General features: G+C 37.1%; 1 protein-coding gene across 6 annotated transcripts in view; it reads left to right on the top strand.

The window, feature by feature from the left end:
- DYNC1I1 (dynein cytoplasmic 1 intermediate chain 1) overlaps positions 1–21785 on the top strand; it is a 343203-nt gene that overhangs the window by 95881 nt on the left and 225537 nt on the right. For 4 of the 6 annotated variants that reach the window (XM_016131454.2, XM_016131455.2, XM_016131460.2 and 1 more), the window contains 3 exons: positions 2983–3097; positions 5826–5916; positions 18486–18545. In XM_016131454.2, coding sequence (XP_015986940.2) covers positions 2983–3097; positions 5826–5916; positions 18486–18545 — 266 coding nt within the window. The remainder of the gene's footprint in view (positions 1–2982; positions 3098–5825; positions 5917–18485; positions 18546–21785) is intronic. The other 2 variants (XM_016131458.2, XM_016131461.2) reach the window with 1 other exon arrangement.

Consider the following 21785-nt stretch of genomic DNA (forward strand, 5'->3'; position numbering starts at 1 on the left):
GCCTTTAATGCAAGTGAGGTGTTCTTAACGGGGCCACCCTGAAGTTTTGTCCTGTCCTTGGCCTTCTGCCGAACTGCTGCAAGGTATGACGGACAGAGGTTTCCTGGCCTGTCCTCTCTTGTTTCTCTAATAACCGCAGAGCTGTCTTTGGAAAAGTGACTGCTAATTCTCAGTTGGTAATTTTTCTTTCTTTGATTATCCTCTCTAGGTCTCAACTGTGATTACTTTTCACAATTAGAAATATCATCGGCTGAGGAAAACATCTTTAGCATGTTTTTAATTACTAGTACTGTGAAATCACTCCTTATCGAATCATTAAAACATATTAGGATTCTGTAGTATGTACATGGAAAAAATCAAGAGTTTCATGATTAGGGCACTTGGTGTAGCTGTCTTGGATGAAATAACGTTGTTTAGTTTAAGGTGCTATTTGGTGACAGATAGGGACTGCCTTTATTTCCAATAAGCCCCAGTTACCTAATTTTGCATTTTTCATGGTCAACTTTGAGTGTACTCATAGCTTTCCTAAGCTTACGTTACATCCAGATGGACATTTGTCCTTATTAATATATGTCATTATATTGCCTGTTTCCTGAAGGATTAGAAAAGGTGGAAAGCAGGGAATGAGTTGTGGAGGCGCCTTGTATTGTGGGAGTAAAATTTTAGAGCTGGAGTTCAGGTGAACTTTATTTGCATAATATATGGTTGTGGATGTTAACTTGTGATTTACCCTTTAGTATGTTTCTTGAATACTTAAAGTTAAAATAAATAAATAAATAAAAACAGATTCTGTACTTTTCTGCATAGGTCATACATGACAGAAAATTATAGAATATGCCCTAATTTTATTCAAAAGGAAAAGATTAGGCAGATCTTTTTCTGTTCACTCTCTACAAGCTGCATTAGAACTTCTCAGTTTTATTACCACTGGCATTCTGTTGTCAAATATTTTGTTGAAAGAATAAGGGAAGGTTGAAGATATTTTATTTTTTGATCCTAGAATATAGAAATGGTTTTGTTATGAGCATGGAGTCTCTAGAAGTTTAGGGGACTCCTCATGGTGGTGTTGTAAAGGGGCTTTCTGAATGGGGTCCAATTGGTGGAAATCGGCCTTAATACTAAGATTCTACAGCAACAGAATAACATTTACCAAAAGCAGATATTCATTCATTCATTCAACACATTTTTTTTTTTTCCTAGCATCTACTGTGTGTCAGGCCCTGATCTAGATGTGAGGATATAGTGGTGAACAGAATAAACACATATCCGCTCTCAGTAAAGCTGATTGTCCAGCCACGGCTTAACTATTATAATACTCAAACTATTCCATATGGCTAAGATGTATTTTGCTTGCCTTAGTTTTTCATTTGTATTTTAGTAGGTGCTATAGTAATTCCCTTTTCTTTCATTTCTCCCCTTTGTCTTCCATTCTTCTTTTGACTTTATGATGTGAATGTTGATACAGATGTTCACTGCACAAGTCCCTTTTCTCAGTTCTGTCTTCGCCTTTGTTGTACGCATAAACTTTGAAACTTGCTCCAATAGTTTAAATGTTAAAATTGGAAGAGAACATGAACTGTGATGCCTTCCCTGATAGAGATTAAACTATTTCAGAATTTCGAGTTACCGTAGAGTGCCTGAAACCCTCTAGTGCTCTCGTTATCCCTTATCGACCCCCATAATGGCAGTTTTCCCTCTGGTGACAGATAGACTTCAAAAATATCAGTGCCTTTTAAGCCTGAGGAAAATAACAACAGAAGTGTTGAGCTCAGGACTATGCACAAAGATGCATTTTGCTTATTATCAGGGTGTAGTTTACCGTCTGGGAGTTAAGTAAAAATTTGCATGAACTTTTTCTGCTTTAGATGCTAAGACATAAATGATGCTTCACTGCTTTGCAATGTACTCTGCATTCCTGAAGGAGGAAATGTGCCTGTTCAGGTGCCAAACTTGCCCCTAGGGAGGAAGGTGTGTCTGATAACTAAATAATTGGTTTTTGACAAGCTTTAAGGCAGCATTACTTCTGTAAACTCACAAAGCTTTCTTGTGAGGTAGCTGCACATCAAATAGGATGTTATCATGTTTCAGACTTGGGGCAAATGCCTTGTCTTAAGAAGTAACTGTGTAATGAAAAAGAAAAAAAGACCTTAATGTTTAATAACCCGAGTCCTGTTGTTAACCTTCTTTAACTTGTATTCTGACTTGTCACTGTCCTGTGAAAATACAAACTGGCATAGGATCTGACTATAAGGGGCTCACACACAAGATGTGGTTTTAAAATAGAATCTGGAAAAGGAAATTCTTCTAAATGCTTTTTTTATTCTATATTTTTCTACACAATGATTTTCTCTTTTGAGTTAATATGTATATTAGAAGCCCATGAAAGTCAGAATTAAGTAATGAGACGTCAATATTGTTCACATGACTTAATAATTAGATTTTAGCCTAGCTTATTTTAACCATGGTAAACTTAGATTTACTGAAACAAATAGTGTATTTTACAGTTACAGATTTTCATAACTAATTTTACTTTTTAGTCAGATCCCAATAATACCTTGTTTGCATAATATCACACATGGGGCATGAATATTACAAACACACACTCACCGAGAACTGATAGTATGTTTCCCAGAAGGGACAGGGACGTCTCAAAAACAGACAAAATTAAAAAAAAATTTATATCCCTGTTAGAAATATTTTGCCTTGATGGTTTCTTCCAAAACCAGTGAGAAAAAGAAACTTTTATGCCATGTGACAGAAGCAGGAAAAATATTCAACCAGCAGAGAAAGCACTGGGTTAGTAATTATTAAATGGAGCAATTACAGTGTTTTTTTTTTTTTTTTTTCATCTTTTATACGCATGGTTATATCTATTTAGGCCTGGTCTTCACAGCCAGGCATTTACCATTTTCACTTTCTGCCAGGAAAAGCATACATTTAGTTCTGTTATTAACTCTTGTTACTGGCGTCTACTTTTTAAAGGCTGACATGCAGCAGAAGAAGGAACCTGTTCAGGACGACTCCGACCTGGATCGCAAGCGTCGGGAGACAGAGGCCCTGCTGCAGAGCATCGGCATATCGCCCGAGCCCCCGCTAGGTACTTAAAAGGGCTTTGTGTGATTCATTATTTCCTTAACTTCAAATTGCATGGGATACACCATGTCCAACATTTACTATTCTTTTACTTTTTTTTTTTTTTTTATTTTAAAAGAAGTTCTGTGGTTTATGGTTCAAATTATTTATTTTTGGAATTGAGGGGCTGGAAGGAGAAGGGACGACAGGTCGTATGTAGAGTTGTTAGCAATTGGTTGCTCGTTGACTGATTATATGGTCAACCATCTCCACTGTGTTACGTTAGATTATTTTATACTTGCTAAACGGGTTGCCACATGGTAAATACAAGAAATTCTGGAATTTTTTTCTTCAGTTATTCCTTATTTCCATTGCTGAATTCCAACCACTCTGCCAACCTAAATACTGTGAATCTGGTTATGAATTTCATAACCACCACAGGCATAGAGTTATTCCATGCTGAAAATAGAATGCTCAGTGGGAAAGTTGAAGGAAAACCTAAAATGCTGACAGATTAGCAGCTAACTAACAAGTTTTACGTTTATTTGATTCTATTGTATATCTTGGTTTCATTGTTAATTGGCATTTTCACTGTAATACCCCTCTTCCAACTCATTCATTCCTAGTTAATTGTCCATGATCTCATTTTATTACTAGGATTTAGATATTGAACTATTTGTTTTATTTATGTTGAAGGTACTTGTACATATCGTGTTTTTTTTTTCTGTCATTTAACTATATATCTCTCATGCGAAGTTATTTTTTTTCTTTATCTGTTTGCTTTCCTGACATTTCAGAGTAGTCCTAGGGTATGTATAAAATTACATGATATGCAATATAGTTTAAAAAACTTTAAAAACAATACATATCAATAAAGACAATATTAGTTTCTTTAAAAATGGTTTGTTTTCTTTTAATTCTACCATTACTTTTATATTAAAATAAGTTCTCATTTATTTCCATGGTTACTTAAACTAAGAACAAAAATTATCCCATGCACAAAAAAAGATAAGTATTTACATTAATGTAAATAAGAAAAAGAGCAATATTTAATGAGCCTGCAAATTATTAAGTATTGGATATAATTTAATATGTACGCACAAAATTAAAACACCATGAAAAAGCATTTTATACTCAACTTTAATTTGTAGTAAATAAAATCATATGTCTAACAATGATATAATAAGCCCCAATTAGATGTCAATAATCTTGTTTTGCTTCTTTATGGTATGGAAGATGTAACCTATGGGATACTGATGGACCTTTTTCAAGGAGGTTGACAAACTTTTTAGTACTTAGTTGATGTGTGATATCAATTAGACACATTGTAATCAGTTGTATTTTCGCCTCAAAGTAGTCTTAGAAATTCTGTTACAGTGTGGACACTGGTTAAACATGATAGTAGTATGTCCTGTTCTCCCCTACCTAACATAAAACCCGCAATTAAACTTTAAGAACAAAACAGTTTACTATCCCTAAGCCCTGTTCACATTTTGAACTATCCTTGAATCCCTATCAACAGGCTCTGGCAAGGGTGGATTCCATTTTCAGTTGTCATTCATCTCTCTGACTTACCCTCTGACTTATTGCAGAAGATAATCAGTGAATTAATTGTGGGACCACATAAGAATTCCTAGTTTCTTGACAGATCTGCCACTTGTGTTATAGGATTTGGATAAAATAGTTAAATCCTTTACCCTATTAAATAAATAAAAGGAAATTGCACATGATTGAAACCAAATGGGAATCTACACTCATGAATTGAAGTTTCTTTCTGCCCATATGACTTCGTTGGCATGTGTGATATTGAAAACCCATTGAATTCGTCTGGCCTGGAGCCATCTTGGCTCTTTGGTGCAGCTTCTATCTGAAGGACATTTGGTTTGTATCTGAAGGGTAAAGAGAAAAAAAATACACTTGTATTTTCTTTAGCTTGCTTTTATTATTCTTGCTCTCAGATTTTCAGCTTGCACTGACCTCAATCTTTGACCTTGCTTCTCCTGTCTTCAGAATGGCAGTTTACTTACATGCACATGGCACTACCTTCTAGAGCTGCCAGAGGCAAAAGAACACAAGTCCCAAATACAGTAAACAGTACAATGGGATGAAACTAATAATTAAACGTAAAAATAAAGCATCCTGGCATTTTCCTTTGTTTTGAAAGAGATTTTTAAATTACCAGGTTCGACATTTACCCTTTCTCTATCTGTCACTTAAATTCTCAATAACAAATACAGTTTATGATTCACAGATGATAGATTTCCCTCTAAATGCAGACATGCAACAGATTCTTCTGACTCTTCTTGATCATTTAAATTATCCAGAATCACTTCATAATCTATTTTAAAATTTTATAGACACTCCATTTTATTTTTTAATAGGTCACATCTATGCTAACAAAATAAAATGGAGAATTAGAATTATTTGGAAAGTTCATACTAGAGAGATCTTTGATTTAAAGTTTCTGGATAATTATTTCGATTCTCCATTTTACTTCATTAAGGTGGACATGGCCTTAGAATCCCTAAGTTCTGTCTAAATTCGTTTCAAATTTTAATTTCCAAAATATAAAAAATTCACTCAACTTTCTTCCTTTTCTTTCCTTTTTTTCCCCCTTATCCCATCTCAATTTCTCCTGGCCATACTACCACTTTTTAATTTGGGCCCATTTGTTTTGATTTGTCTGACACTGCTCTTCTCCAGTGCAGCCGCTGCATTTTTTAACATGGATACCTGTTATTTTCATTATTTAGTCCCAACCCCTATGTCTCCCTCCTCGAAATCAGCGAGCACTCCCAGTGAAGCTGGAAGCCAAGACTCAGGCGACCTGGGACCATTAACAAGGTAAGAATTGTCTCTTTAGAATAGTCATTGTAGGATGTCAATTAAAAATAAAAGCCTAAAATAATCATACCACTTCGTTGTGCACTGTTAAATCTTTGTGAATAGAACACTGAAATGTTCTAACCCTAAATTCAATTTTTCAAGCAACTTCTTTGTTTGCTCAATAGAGTCAACTAATTTGTCCCTCAAGTATTTTTATTATTATTACTAATTATGATCATGAAGGTTGACTGCTCCATTTTGTGAGTCAGTTGCCAAATTTTTATTACACTCTATCTACTCAAAGATTATGTAACTTCTGAAAGCAGATACAGATATTCTCTAATTAATATGCATGGAGTCATGGTAACTTAATTCATTTGCCTTCACCAGGATTCCCACGTGCAGTACTCATAGGCAGGTGATATGAATGAGCAGGGTATGGCATCCTGTGGCAACTGAATTAAAGCACCCTATTTATAAAGGCCAGATGGTCTCCTCACAGCCCAGTCTGGTTGAGCTCATGTGGGAATATGAACCCAGTTATTCCACATCTTTCAATTTTTCGCAAGAAGCTAACAATTCAAGAATTTATATAACAATCTCCTAAATGTTAAATGTTAATGACTTTGTTAAAAGTAGTTGTGGGCCGGATTTGGGCTGCAGGTTGGCAATATGTAACCTCTGTCTTTGACTCTTAATTAAAAAAAATCATAAAATACTTTAATGAACCTCAAATAAGAGAAAAAACAAACAATCATCCACAGTACTACAATTCCTAACAAATCAGCTTTTGCCTTGTCAATCAATCCTTCTTTACCTGTGTATATTTCTTGCTACCACATATGTTACCGGGGGAGAGGTATATAATTTTGCATTTTTCTTTTTTCACTTAACACATTATCATAAGCATTATCTTCTCAAAGTGCGTCGTTCCCCCGTAGGCTGAGGCAATTTTGGTAGAGAAAAATATGGAAATGAGAACAGTCTAGTATTAGCTTAAACTATAGGGTTCTTTTTTTTTTTTTTGCTTTCTGAAATCAGCATGTACGACTGGTATTATAGCACCCATATCTGCCTGTTGGTTTGTTGCAGACTTGAGCATGTATTTTGTTTTCATAGGTCTTTTCAAACCAGTGGACACTGCTTCCAATTTGAGAATGGAAGCAGAGGTTTTTGTGGGCACCATGCTGGTTTATTTTAGCAAATCGCCTCTGTGATTTGGGGCAGTGCACGTCTTCTCTCATTTTTTGCTTTGAACACTTCAAAGGTTTTTGAGGGGAGAAAACAGTAATAATAGCACAGTCATGTAAGATCTCACATTTTTATAAGAGCTGGCACGATATAATCACGTTCTAGAAGGTCCATTGGTCTATCATTAAGTTAATATATTTGCCTGTTTCTGGATAATGATGGTGTTATGTCATTAAGGATTAGCTTCAAGGGTACAGTTGGCAGCATAAAACTTGGTCACTGTGCTCACAGGCGATGAGCCCTTTTGGAAACTTTGTAGAGAAAGCTGACTTACGCTGTTAGCACTGTGGGTATAGCAGCAATTGTTCCTTCTCCGAGAACATCACTCTTCATTTCTTCCTTCTTCTTACATGATTTTTCTTTTTTTAACTTAAGAAATCACTTTGGAAGAAGTGTTGTCCACTCCTGCCCCCTACAAACTCTATCTAGCTTCGATTTTTTATAGGAATGTTCTGGCAAGGAGAGACAACTAGAAGTCAATGGGTAAACCCCTTGCTAAGTGTAAGTTTCATAGAACTGAAAGGAAACTGGCACTGAGGAAATGATGATTTTCAGAAAAACTGAGCACAAAGTTTGCTTAAGAAGAAGGTATTGGGAATAGCTTAGTAGATGTTGCCCTTGTTTTGAACTTAGGAAAATTCCTTGAAAATTTATGTTTTTGCTTCTGTAAAATAGATATGGGAGTTAAATTTCAGAAGAAAATTATATTTGTTTTTAAAATTCCACTTGGAATGTTTTTTCTGTAGAAGAAATATCCCTGAAACAATTACGATTAATTTTAACACTTCATAAAACGTGAGACTGGGAAAAGAGCTTGGTAATTCCTAAGAATATAACTCAGTCTCATAAATTTGCCTATTTGTGTGGAATTTGGACTCTCTGAAAAATGGAAAATCTTTCAGAAGATAACATAGGAATAAAATTAACATTTCTGGTCTTAACTAAGGGTGCACATAAATTCTGTCATTCATTTGCCAAAATTTCAAACCAAAACTAAAATTTTTGTTACAGAGTCAAATTGCAAACTTTTCTTATATAACTCCCTGTAAGTGGTTAATTTGCAAATTGGCGTGCTTAATGTACCTTATTATGAAGAAAAGGTTAAAATCGTGCTTTTAAAAAATCAAATAACAAAATTCCTTTTATTGATTTTCAAAGCAGTTAATTTTTTAAAATGAGCGAATAGAGTTGAAATATATAATAAATTTTCAATTATAGTAGTGTGGTTTAATTTTTTCAAACTTAGAGTATCACAGCTTATTTTGCACGTTCTGCTTTTTTTGTTATGGTCCTCTTTTTTACAATGAACATTCGTAGTATTTTACTTTTAATCACTTTTGGTAAAACTAATTAGTCATTGCACAGCTAATCATATTGGGCAAATAACAAGCTCAATATTATTAATAAAACATTTGAAAGACTAGCGTTACTTAGAAACATATATGGGAAATCCTAAATATACTACATGCAACTGGACTCCAACACAACATTAAGGGGATACTATACTGTGATTAATTTAGGATTAATTTAAAAACTCAAAGATATTTTAGTATAGGAAAATGTGTTACCATAATTCAGCACATGAAAAGGTCAAAGAGGGAAAACATATACTTAAATGGTACTTGAGAAATTTTAACATCTATTACCTTATTTTAAAACTTATTAAACTAAGAATGGAAGTATTTTCTCTGCATGATAAAGAATAGTAACCTCAAACCAATAGCCTACATCTTTTATACACAGGGGTAAAGCGTTTACTACTTCACAGCCCTTAAAGAAGAAAAGAAGAGTGACTTATGTTTAGTTGATCATATGTCTTCTTTCTCAGGAAATGACAAGTTCTTTTAGGGCAAGGAGTAAGTGATATTTGAGGTTGTGCCCATATAGTAGGTATTTGATAAACATTTGTTGAATGAATCATGTATTATCCACATATATGTACATATATACATAGGATACACATATATCACCATCTGTATGATACATGATACCATACTATGCAAACTGTCAAACACGTTTTTCTAATCAAGTATCTCTATTTTTCTATTTTAATACATTTTCATCTTATTTACTATCGATACTATCTTCAGATTTTTCCAATTATAACATAATTGCATTTGTATTTAAAATTGATGCCTGTCCTCCCGGTAATTAGCATCTATTAACTAAAAACCTTACATCTATGGATTTTCTCTAAGGAGATGAGGTCCCACTCTAAAAGACCCTAAATGTAGTAGATGAAGAAATGTCTTTTGAAACACTGAACAGAGGAACAGAAGTACAAAGGAAAAGGATTAGAGGTCACATAGGCTTTCAGCTTCATGTGTACTCCAGATTAGAGTTTAGGACGAAGATACAAATGTCTGCAGATCTCCTGCTGCTCAGTTTGAATGCTAGGCCCCCATATAGTTAAACTTACCATTGACAGACTACTTTGGTAAAATTCAGACATCTGATAAACTCTGCCATTCCCTGATCTACTACCTAGTGAACTCTCAAATAAGGAAATTAGAATAATTTGTTCATGGTCAAAGCGTGCTGGAAGCACCTGGTTACCACTCTCTTTTCTCAGTGATTCCAGTGGAGAAAATTGTGGTACGCGGCCATGCGGGCTTAATGCCCAACAGAAAATCCTTGGGACTTTCATCTTTATCCACAGTCAGAGTCCATAGGATCCTCTGGGACTACATCAGCTTTGAAGGACTTTTGACCCTTTTTTGGTGGCATTACTGTCTTCTGTGGTGCTCTGATGAATCAGGGGCAAAGGGATATAATAAAGAAGTTTTAGTAAAGGTGAAAAGTACAGTAAAAGAATGGAACACCTTGGAGGAAATTTAATAAGATTATTAACATTTTGTATATGCAAAATTCTTTATCATTATATAAAGAGGAGTAGACAAGATGCTACCAGCTAATCGGACTTCAAGGAGACCAATATCACTGATTCAAGGCTGATTAAAAGTCAGTCTCTTTGAAAATTAAAATAAAATGTACACCATATGGTTTTCTCTTTATGTAGCATGTTGACCGATTAAACATTTTTGATATCCCTCTGTCTTTGGGAGAGTGTGCTGTGTATACCCATACAATTATAGTAGCACAGTAAGCATCCGTTTTATAGCAAGACACAGCTGAGCTTTCTTCTGGAGAAACTACTGGACAGCAGCTCTCTGTTGGGAAGTCTTAACACTTCTTTTTTGAATCCAGCTCCAATGGACTTCCTGTATGGCTTATTGTGGTCCATTCCGTTTTTAAGGCTTTGATGTTAGGCAACAGGGAAGAGTCTCACACAGTAAATTAAGAAAAAGGCTTTTAAAAATAGCCTGATATTAATATGCATTGCACTGTTCTAATTTTATTCCTAACATCAGAAAATCTTTATTATCATTGCCAGTCTTAATTGAGACTGGGAAGTAAAACATTAACTCATTATTTAAATGCCATTCTTGATTAATTGATATCATGTTAATGATTGGGACAGATTGAGTGATATGATGGATTTTAAACTGTCCTAATTATTCAGTATATTACTTTTGGAAATGGCACTTAGAAAAATAGATATTTGAGTATGACATTACTAGAGACTATCTGTTTGGCACTGTGGTCACATTGGCCCAAAGTGTTTTCTTTATCTAATTAGTGACTAGTGCTTTGTTTGACAGAGAAACTTTGGGACTCGGGAGCTCAGTATTCTGTCCTCAAGCTGTTTCTCCACCTCAGAGAGAAAAAAAATATAATGTGAAAAGTTGGGTTCCAATGCACATGTTTCAGAGATGATCTAAAGTTGCTAAGTTCATTCGGTAGAGAAGCTAGCTGGGCTTCTTTTTTTCCCTCTCAGCACAAACCAGCATTATGGTCAGAATTTTTAAGGTAGGCTATATCCTACAATGTGGAAGTGAGTCGGAAAATTTTACTGGGACTATGTGGTGACATCATGCCATATGACACTGAGTTCCTTGGTAAAGATGAAGGGAATCAGGCAGATATGCTCTGATTTATTCTTTCATTTTTTATATACAGTAAAAACTACTTCTCTGGGACTCAACTTGCCCTAACACTTCATACCTACCTGCAGAAAGGACAAGTCAAGACCGTTTGTGTGTTCATTCATCTAGTCACTCAATCAATAGTTGAGAATTTATCGTATGCAAGATATGCAACAAATGTTAAATGTTAAACCTGCCTGGAATATGCAAATAGGAATTCTTCTTATTTCTAAAGAGCCTGCTTCCTGTAAATTAATGCATATTAGGTACTTGCTAAATGTCTATTAATTTGCTTGTGTGTGTGCACACATACTTATGTGTGTGCACTGCTTGCAAAAACCTGGGTGGGATGGATATAAGATGAATGTAGGCATGAAGACACAGGCCAAAGCAAGGAATTCAAGATTGCTGGGCACATTACTTGAAGGTGGACTTTCCTCGAGGAGAACTATGGGTAGTCATTATAGGTCTGAGGTACAAGGCGAGGATTTTCTTATAGAAACAAGGCAGAAATCCATTTATTGGGCTTAGGGCAAACTGTCAGTGGGACTAGCACTGTGTTTGGCTTGATGCTGAGGCCCTTGGGCTTTGTAACAGTGCTTATTACCTCCTACAGAACATCTTCAGACTTGGTCTTAAACCCTGACACAGGGCTACTATTGAGGTCAAGTAGATTATAGATTGGCAGAGAGAACTGTGGAATAAGAGGCTCAGCTATTTCTCTATTATTGTCTCATAGAAAGGCAAGTTATTTCTGAATGAGGTTATTGAGGACAAATATATTTAGAGAGCAAGCCATTCGAGGTGGGCCTTAAAGAATGCACATGCTTTTGGATAAGTAGAGGTAGGAAAAAGGGCTTCCAGATGATGGGACAGGCATAAACAAAAAAAGGTGGGGGAGTCCGGGTTGTAGAATACATTTTACTGAGCAATAATAAACTAAAACTGGGAGATTAGTATCACCTTTGAGATAGTTGAGGTCCCTGGCTCCTTTACCTGGCGGTTATTTATTGGATTTTATTAGGAGTTTGTTAAAAACACAGGTATCTGAGCCATAGGTCTGAAATGAGGTCCGGGACACTGCAATTTTATAATGCTTTTGAGATCTGAGGACTAGTTTGGGGAACCACTGGTTTGAAGAAATGAAGATTGCAGGAATGGAAGAGGAAACAAAAGAGCGATGAGACAAGGAAAGGTGCAATGGCTTTGGTGTGCAGGTGGATATGTCTGAAAGGCATGTGAAAAGGTGGGAGTAGGAGCTCAATGGTCATCGGGACTTTGGTGTTATTTGAGCAGAAGATCTTTGCACATGATGCGATCACCGAAGGTTAGAGTACAGAAGTGAAGGAGAAGTAACACTGATTGAGAAATGCCTGTCTTTGTGGGTACGAAAGAATAAGGGCCCTGTTAAAATAGTTTTCGGGATTTGATGATTTTGAGGTCTCACCGGGACCACCACCACCACCACCACCACCACCACCACCGCCGCCGCCGCCATCACCATTATTTTTGTTATTACTATTATTGCTTGCAATGTTTTATTTCTATAGGCTGAGTTCCTGGAAGTAAAACCAGTCCTGGAGTAATTCTGTGTTTATGATTCTTGCTACATATCGGCATATTGTTTTCCAGAAATGTACTAATTTTAAATGCCACCAGCAATGTATAAGAGTGCCTCAACCATATTGAGTGTTAGCATTAAAAAATGACAGAAACACTACCTTCCTAATATTTATCAGGTATCACTTCCTTATAACCAAAGCCCATAAGAAATGAGAGCAAAGACATTCTTTAGAGAAGAATTTTAAAGCTTTATATTCTAAGGTCTAATAAAGATGGAAAGAAGAATGGAAACCATCAACCTGGCTTTTTTGGTAATAGCCGAGTAGGAATAAATTAACCACTCATCAGAGAATAAAGTACATGCAACCCGAACATCATGTCTTTTACTTCTGAATTATGCTTTCGACAGATGGTCAGGGATTGTTTTTGTTTTATTTTTGTTTTTTGAATTTTTACTTCACTCTAATAAACTGAAACTGAGCAGATACAATTGGACCAATGATAGTGATGAATTGGCAGATGGTTTAAAATGTAAAGTTCTGTTAGTCACTTAGTAGGTTGCTGCTAATTTGAAGAATTTTGATGTTCTGTCTATTCTTAAAAGGAGTATTAAAAACAAATCATCCCCCGAATTTTACACTGTGATATGGTAAACCTTTTTAGATGAGATGCCGGAGGCTACATTGTCTGGCATATTTAGGGTTAAATAAGTAAATGATTATTTTCCATGATGCGAGAAACTTCTGTAACCTGGTATTTGTAAACAAAGTTGGGAAATGTGACATTAATTGGTATGTCTAATTCAATTTTGGGCCCATAGAACCATGATGATGTTCCTTAGTCCAGAGCAGGTAAGGAATTATTGGGTCATTCAGGGTCTGTGCCAACAGCAGGGTCCCTGTGACAGATCAGAGATCCTCCCTTAGACCCTCAGAGAGTTAACCTAAGAAATAATCTAAAACTGATCAATGCAGACAAATGCAACTCTTAAACATAAGCAAACAAATAAAACCGGGATGATTTCCCATGCAGGGACACTGGACAAAATCAACTGACCTCTAGGAAAGATTACATCGGTCACAAGGGGTTCGGTTGGCCATCAGAGGACTTCGGGAAAGTGCAGACTGGCAGCAGTGAGGGCGTATGTCTGGCCTTGCTGAATGATGTAGACGCAGGCGGGGATAGGGAAGGAGGAGCTGTAGGAACTAAACATTCGGCTCTCCTTGTTCTGATTCCAAAGGTACTGCTGTTCATCTGGCTTCCCACGAAGCTGGCCTTCAAGGAGAGAAGATTTTGTGAGGCTTGTATAATTGCTGTGCTGGCAGTTATTGTTCTCATGATGAATTGGTAAATTGGCATGTAAACTATAAAAGTCTTTTCAGATCTAGTGAACTAAATCAGTTACCTAAGCCCAATAAACTAGGCACTGAGGAAAGTGAGTTGGTTATGTTCAGATCGTACTCCATCCTTCAAAAACCAAGTTGAATGGAATCTCTGGCCTTTTCAGAGGGAGAGTGTCTTCCTGCTCGGGCTTCCAAAGGTTTATGAAAGTACAGTCCAACACCAGGCTGGCTGGCACGGGGTAAACACTAACTAAAAGGAAATCATAGCTATCATTATTATTAATTTTCTGATGATATTTATTTTTCAGCTAATCTTGATTGAAACTTTAAACTGTACCAGGCCCTACACAAGTGATAAAAACTACTTTTTTCCTTGTATATATTATCAGTATATCATTAGGTATAAATATTCATGCCTCATTCCTTTACTAAAATGCAAGATTTTTGAGTACAAGTCCCATGTCCCACAGCACCCCTGTGGTGCCACTTACATGATAGGTTTTACTTTCTGCCTTGTTCTGCTAAACTATTTGTGCTTTATTTTTCCATAAGGGTGGTAGTTTCCTTGAGCAGTCTTTTAATCATGTATCATAGTATTTTTACACATTAGTTTCCTTAATAGATATTTATTGAATGAGTAAATGAAGTTTGTTATGAAAAATATTCTCTCCCTGCGTGCATTGATTGGTCCATTCCAGAAATGATTGAAAACTAGAACTAATATACTATAGTAAGCAGGGTGATTTCTATATGAAAATATTTTGTGATAGCATATTATGTCCATTTATATTTACTTAAAACTTCACTGATTCTTTTACTTTAAAAATAAACTACCTAGTAAGATTTCAAACTGCCCAAGAAGCTGTAGGAAAACCATGATTTTATTTTCAGTGATACAGTAACTTGATTAGATGGTTGGAAATAAGACCTATGTCAATTGGTTAAATAAAAGTATAGCAATCGGAGAAGAAAAAGCTGAAAGGCAGTTTAATAATCATCCAATGTTTTAAAAGATCAGGCAGAAAGGACCTGTAAGGGACTCGAGGCCTGTATCTTCGTTTTACTGCGGACGGAGGACTTTCCTGATGACACAGTGTTTAGCAGAGCTGGGAGCACTGACCTCCCACTCTAGGCCGGGGCACGGCCCTCTTCTAGGTGCTGTCATCTCTGGAGAAGGAATTCAGCAAAAGTTTAACCCACCTTCCTAGGCTACTTTTAGAAACACTAGCAATCTTTGCCCATTTATTGTATTGGCTTTAAGTTCATTTTTAAAGAAAAAGTGCCTTCTGTGCAAGTTTGACCATCCCACAGATGATAACGGGAAAAATGAAAAGAAAACTAGTGCATTGGAGAGCATCCTTGGCCCGTTGGTCATTACTGACAATAACGATGATTTCTTTTACTGAATACTATATGTGTGATCCGGGTGCTGGTGGGTGTGCAGAAGTGTGGTAGGTCAGTTGCATAGACCACCTTTGCTGTTCTGGCTGAGTAAATGCAAAGGTCAGACTGCTAGTTCACGGATCTCATAAGGGAATGATTCTGATGGAATCATCATTTTTACTTCTGAAGGGTTACAGCAAGTTCAGGTGAGCTGTCAGGTATTTAACGAACAGCTGGACCTCCTGGGGTCTGCCACATTCTTCACCTGCCTGCGAGAAATGGAAAAGGTCAATAAAGGTTGTTCCATCAGAAACCTCAAGGCAAATTGAGGGCAAAGTATTTGATTCTACCCCTTTTGAGGGAATACGTCTCACAGTCAGCCAGAGCCAGAGGCTGCTCTTCTGTCTACAGCCAAAGAAATGCCTTAACAATAAAAGGTTTGATTCCCCAGAGATATATATATGAATGGCAAACATGAATTGCTGTAACTTCCACCGTCTGAAACGAGGAGAGGGGTCAATGTCTAGAACCAGGAAGGGCTGCTTTTCTTGAGCAGAGAGTGAGTCCAGGACAGTGGTTCTCACCCCTGGCTGCACATTAGAATCGCCTGGAAAGTTTCAAAAACACAGATGCTTGTGTCCCACCCTACACTTTCTGATTTAGTTGGTCTGACAGTGGTCTGGGCCGGAGGCCAGGCTTGAGTTAATCATGGGTTTAGATGCTGGTACATTTGAGGATCAGTGATACTTTGTGTCTGCTGACTAATGAAAGCAATAGTCCAGCCTACTCATTGCCTAAAGGTGGTTCCAGGGTCAGCTGGAAGCATTTCCTGGGAACTTGTTAGAATACAAATTCTCAGGCCCTGCTCCAGATCTACTGATTCAGAATTTCTGGGGTTGGAGACCAGCATTCTGTATTTTAGTAAGCCTTCCAGGTCATTCTGATCCATGTCAGAGTTTGTGAGCCACTTAAATTTAAGCCCAGACCTTGCTACGCAAAAGTGTGGTCCACGACTGGTGGTGTCTGTATCCCCTGGAGCCCATTAGAAGTGCCATAGACCTACTAAATCAGAATCTGCATTTTAATAATATTTCTAGGTATCTAGACGCACGTTAAAGTTTGAGAAGCTCTAAGAAACAGTGACCAGTTAGTAGTCTCCTTGGACTTTAGTGGTCACCTTTTTAGAGTATGCAGGTAAGGGGACAAGAGCACAGTCAGAGCTAATAAGGGAAGCTGTGACACTGCATTCTGTTACCTCTGCAGGAAGAGCTTATGTGGCATCTGTCACATAGGTAGGGCATTGACCCCAAGAAACCTTGGTAGTAGATTTAGTGGATGTGGTAGTAGTAGGGGCAGCTACTGTTTATCAGTTAGTTACTTTGTGCATTATAGGGATAATTGTATGTAATCCCTTTAGAAAACCAGAGAGAGACCATCCAACCATCCATCAATTGATTGAACTAATACTGTATTATATAAGCATGTATGCCAGGCACAGTTGTATGCACGTATCTCTAATCTAGGGATATAACTGCTGTTACTACTATGAGGCTTAAGTCCAGATCAAACAACAAACAGTAATAAATGAACTGAAGTATAATAAATAGAAGTGCTGTGGAGGTAGTAAAACAGGATAAGTGTGACAAAGAAGTGCTACTTGAGATAGGGTAGCATAAGGAGAAAAACCTCTCTGAGCAGTTGACATTTGAGCCAAGGCGTGGACTAAGCCGAGGCATGATGAGCCACACAGCTCCTCGAGGGAAGAACACTAAGGAGGACACAGGACACATGGAGGATACAGTGAGGAAGGTGGACAGTGGTTAGAGATAAGTTATGAAGATGACTACAGGCCAGGTCGTAAACTGTCTCATAACCCATGGCAAATCCTAATGCACAAGGAAATGAAACAGGGCTTCTCATACTTCAAGGTGTCCGCGAATTGCCTGGGACCTTATTAAACTAGTGTGGTGTTAATGAGTTTGAGGTGAGGCCTGAATCTCTGCATTTGCAACAAGCTTCCAAGAGATGCTTATGCTCCTGGTCTGTAGGCCACACTTAGAGGAAGCAAAAGAGTAGTGCATTGAGAACTCATGAAACATGTCTAATGTCACAAAGCTGGTAAGTTGCAGAGGCAAGATTTGAATCTCAGATGCCTGACTCCAAAGTCCCTGCTGTCCATCAGTTTGCCTGCTAGATAACCGGCCTAATTCACCTTAACTGCCTGTGTGCAGGAAATTGAAAAAGTATGCCCAAGAAGGGTCCTGTGTGCCCTCTGCTTACAGAAGATCTATTTATCCCTTCTTATTTTGAAGGAGAAATAACAAGAAAAATTGAAAGCCTGGGTAACTATTGATACTTTGTGCTATTTTTTTTTTTTGTCAAATAGTAAAAAGATGTAAGGTATCCCTGGCGTTCCCTGGCATCTTAGAGACAAATGGTTGGTTGGAGGCCATCTTGCTGTAATATATAAATAAAAACACCAAAATACCCTTGGGCCTTGAAAACGAATGCATTATTTTGCATCAACTGACCCGAGGAAGCCAGTTATTCTTCAGGCCCTGCAGTCACGCTCCATCTGGCCAGACTCCCCTGAGGCTCCTGCTCTGGCCCATTTGCGCACTTACATTTGGTTCTGTCCACTGCACGGGAGATGCGTGGTGCTCCCAGGTGTGGATGGGCTCTGGGGTGTCGGAGATACGTGAAACAGGTTACATGTTCAAATCAATGAGGCTTCAGTGAAAAAAACAAAACACAAAAGGATGGCGGAGGGTGTGGAGGCTGAATATTTAGCTCTGGGCTTCCTTCCAGGAAAACGACCATAACTTCCAATATCAAAGAGATGTCAGAGGAAAAGTTGGCTCCTTGTTTCCTCTTGTGCTTGATATTCACAGGGTCTTCCTTGCACCAGGGGATGGAAGGGGCGTGGGCGAAGAAGGGGGAGATGTTCTGTGTATGTATCGTATATGCCATTGCCTTGATGAATGACATGGTTTGGTTTGGTTTGTTTCCCTCCCCTTTTGTTAATTCTCTGTGTTCTTTTTCCTTTGTGCTGCACGATTAGGACCCTGCAGTGGGACACAGACCCCTCAGTGCTCCAGCTGCAGTCAGACTCAGAACTTGGGTATATGTCTGCTCTTTTGTTACTCCTTTTATTATTTCTTTGCTACGGTTGTGTTGGAATGCTGGAGCTGTTGTTGCTCTTGTTTTTTCCCCCTTTTGTTGAACTTCCAGTTCGATAAGTTTATTTCCCTGTGTTAGATTTCCTTATAAAGTTCAGCTTTGAAGAAAGTCTCTCTTTGTGGAAAACGCCACAAAAAGATGGCTTTTGGTCTCTCCTTCTTAATTCCTATTATTGGAAAACAACACTCCCCCCAAACAAAAATGCAAGCACATGCCCACACCTCTGCTTCAAGGTGGGGCACATAGTTCAGTGATAGGAGATACATTTGACTTTATCCTAACCCTTTACTAACAAGTTGCCTTAGGTTAATTTCTGTCTAAAAATCAGTATTAAAATGTTGTGTCTTGTTTGGTTTCTTTCCTTTTCACTGTTTTGGGGACTCACAATAAGCATTTATTTTGAATTGAGTTTGAACATATAAATATTTCTGTTAAAGAAAAAGCAGATTTGTTGACTTGTTCAATATTAAGAAATCTAAAATTGATGATGGGTAATGTCTCCTATATCATGAAGATCATTTTTTTGGGGGGGGGAGGGGGATGGAAATGTCTTGTCATAGATTTAAAGATAGTTTTAGAACTGAAAATGTGGTATATATGTACAATAGAATATTATTCAGCCATAAAAAAGATTGAATTTCTGTCATTTGTGATGACATGGATGGATGGACCTTGAGGGTGTAATGCTAAGTGAAGTAAGGCAAATTGAAAAAGATAAATACCATATGATCTCACTTATATGTGGGACCTAAAAAAAAAATGAAAAAACAAAACCAAACTTATGAAGAAAGAGAACAAATTGCTGGTTGCTTGAGGTGGAGGGTTGGGGGTGGGCAAAATGAGTGAAGGTAATCAGAAGGTATACATTTCCAGCTATAAATAGAGCAGATCATGGGGATGTATTGTGCAGCATGACTGTAATTAATAATGCTGTATTGCATGTTTGAAAGTAGTTAGGAGAGTGGATCTTGAGAGTTCTCATCACAAGAAAAAATTTGTAACTGAATAGTGTTGGATGTTAACTGGACATTGTAGTGATTGTTTTACGGTATATACAAATATCGAATCAGTACTTTGCATACCTGAACTAATATAATGTTATGTCGATTATACCTCAATAAAAAACTTCATTCACAAAGAATAATACCTTAGGCATATCCTAGAAACTTGATTGATTTCTCCTTTAGGTTTGGAGTTAGCATGGTCACACATGAGATAGTGGGGTGCTTATACCAGCTCATGCTAAAGCTCAGGAGAGCTGACTGTGTGCCTCTCTTCCTCACTTTGCATTCAGTGAAATCAGATTGAGATCTGTCATGGCGAGAGTATTTACACTACAAAAACTGGCAAATGCTACACACCAGGGCTTGCCCCCTTTCCCCTAAGCCAGTTATTAAGCATTTACCAACGTTATTGGGTTCTACAATATATAAATAGCAAATGTTATTACAGTATTTTATGAAACTATTATTTTTTTTATTTCTAAATATAACCCAATGAATCCCCAAAAAAAGGTTTTCTTTATTTACTCACTCACTCACTCACCCATTCACCCATTTCGAATTCCTGAGATTCCTGGGCATGTATCTCTGGGTTTATATCAATGTCAGTGCCCACTGTAGGTGTATGAGGAAGTTGAAAGGCTATTTGCATGTTAGATTCAAAGCTATCTGCCCGGGTCCCTTTGTATATGCAAAAGTTCTTGGCAGACTCACAACACTGTTAAACCAAGGAAATATCCTGATTCAGTAACTGATACACTATTTTTTTAAACATTGCTAAATTCTTGACTATTTAGTTATATAGTTCATTGTATGTTATATTTCAATTTGTATTGTTTAAGTATCTAAGAAATATGGCTTAAATCAAGCAGAGAAACAATATATAGTATGCTATGGTTCAGGAGAACTTCGGAGGGCAGTTCTTCAGTATATCATTGCGTTTAAAAAAATGAAGATGGAACTGGCAGAGACTCTACCTTGTGCATGTAACAGATTTTTAGACAGACTGTGACATTGCTATATTACACTTGCTGATGTGGAACAGTTAGGAATTTTCCCATTTCTATCTCTTTTCCAAGCAGAAACTCAGCTGGCTATGCAGATTAAAACCTGTGACTCATTCTAGGGAGGTGGCATAGCTGTGGCTCCCACACTGCCTGCCACATTTTACTTCTGAGTGGACCCAGTGAGTCAGAGAGAGACGAGATGTGAGACTTTCTGTTCACTGAGTAGTTTATCTTAGAGAGTTTGAGAGAATATTTGAGAGAGGAGATTTTTTTAGCCATGTTACAATTTCAGATATTGATTTAATGAAAAGTTTTCTCTTTTCGATAGTCCTTATGTGCAGAGCATTCTTTCTTTCATACCGGACTTTATGAAATACACCTCAGGCAACAAGATTTTTCTAGAGATAAATTTATTTCCTCTTCTTAATGCTCGCCATGGCATTGGCCATAGCTCATAGCTTGCCCTGTTACTTGATTTTTTTTTTTTAATAGCTTTATTGAAGTATACAATTGACATAAAAAACTGCACACATTGAAAGCACTCAAATTGATAAGTTTTACCATGTACACACAACCATGAAATCATCACCACTATCAAGATAATGAACATATTCATCATCCCGAAATATTTCCTATGTCCCTTTATAATCCTCACTCCTGCTTCTTCTCCCCATCTCCCCAAACAACTGATCTGTTTTGTGTCACTGTACTTTAGTTTACATTTCCTAGAATGTCGTAGAAATCAAATCATGCAGTAGGTACTCTTCTGACTGATGCCTTTCAGTCAGAATAATTATTTCAAGATTCATTGTGTATCAGTATCACTTTTTATAACCGAGTGGTATTCCCTTGTATGGATGTACCACAGTTTGTTAATCTGTGCACTTTTTAATGTACATTTGGATTGTTTCCAGTTTTTGCCCGTTACAATCAAAACGAAAATAAACATTCATGTACAAATTGTTTTATGGTCATATGCTTCCACTTCTTTTGGGTAAATACCACCAAATAGAATGGCTGAATCATATAGTGGATGTACATTTAACTTAAGATTCTGTTAAACTGTTTTCAAAGTGGTTTTATGGTTACATATTTTCTGTAGCAATGTGTGAGAACCTCACTTCCTCCATGTTCTTGACAATGGGTAATTTGGACTTTCGAAACAAATTATTA

The sequence above is a fragment of the Rousettus aegyptiacus genome, unplaced genomic scaffold, assembly GCF_014176215.1.
Source record: "Rousettus aegyptiacus isolate mRouAeg1 unplaced genomic scaffold, mRouAeg1.p scaffold_m13_p_13, whole genome shotgun sequence".
Classification (NCBI taxonomy): Eukaryota; Metazoa; Chordata; class Mammalia; order Chiroptera; family Pteropodidae; genus Rousettus; species Rousettus aegyptiacus.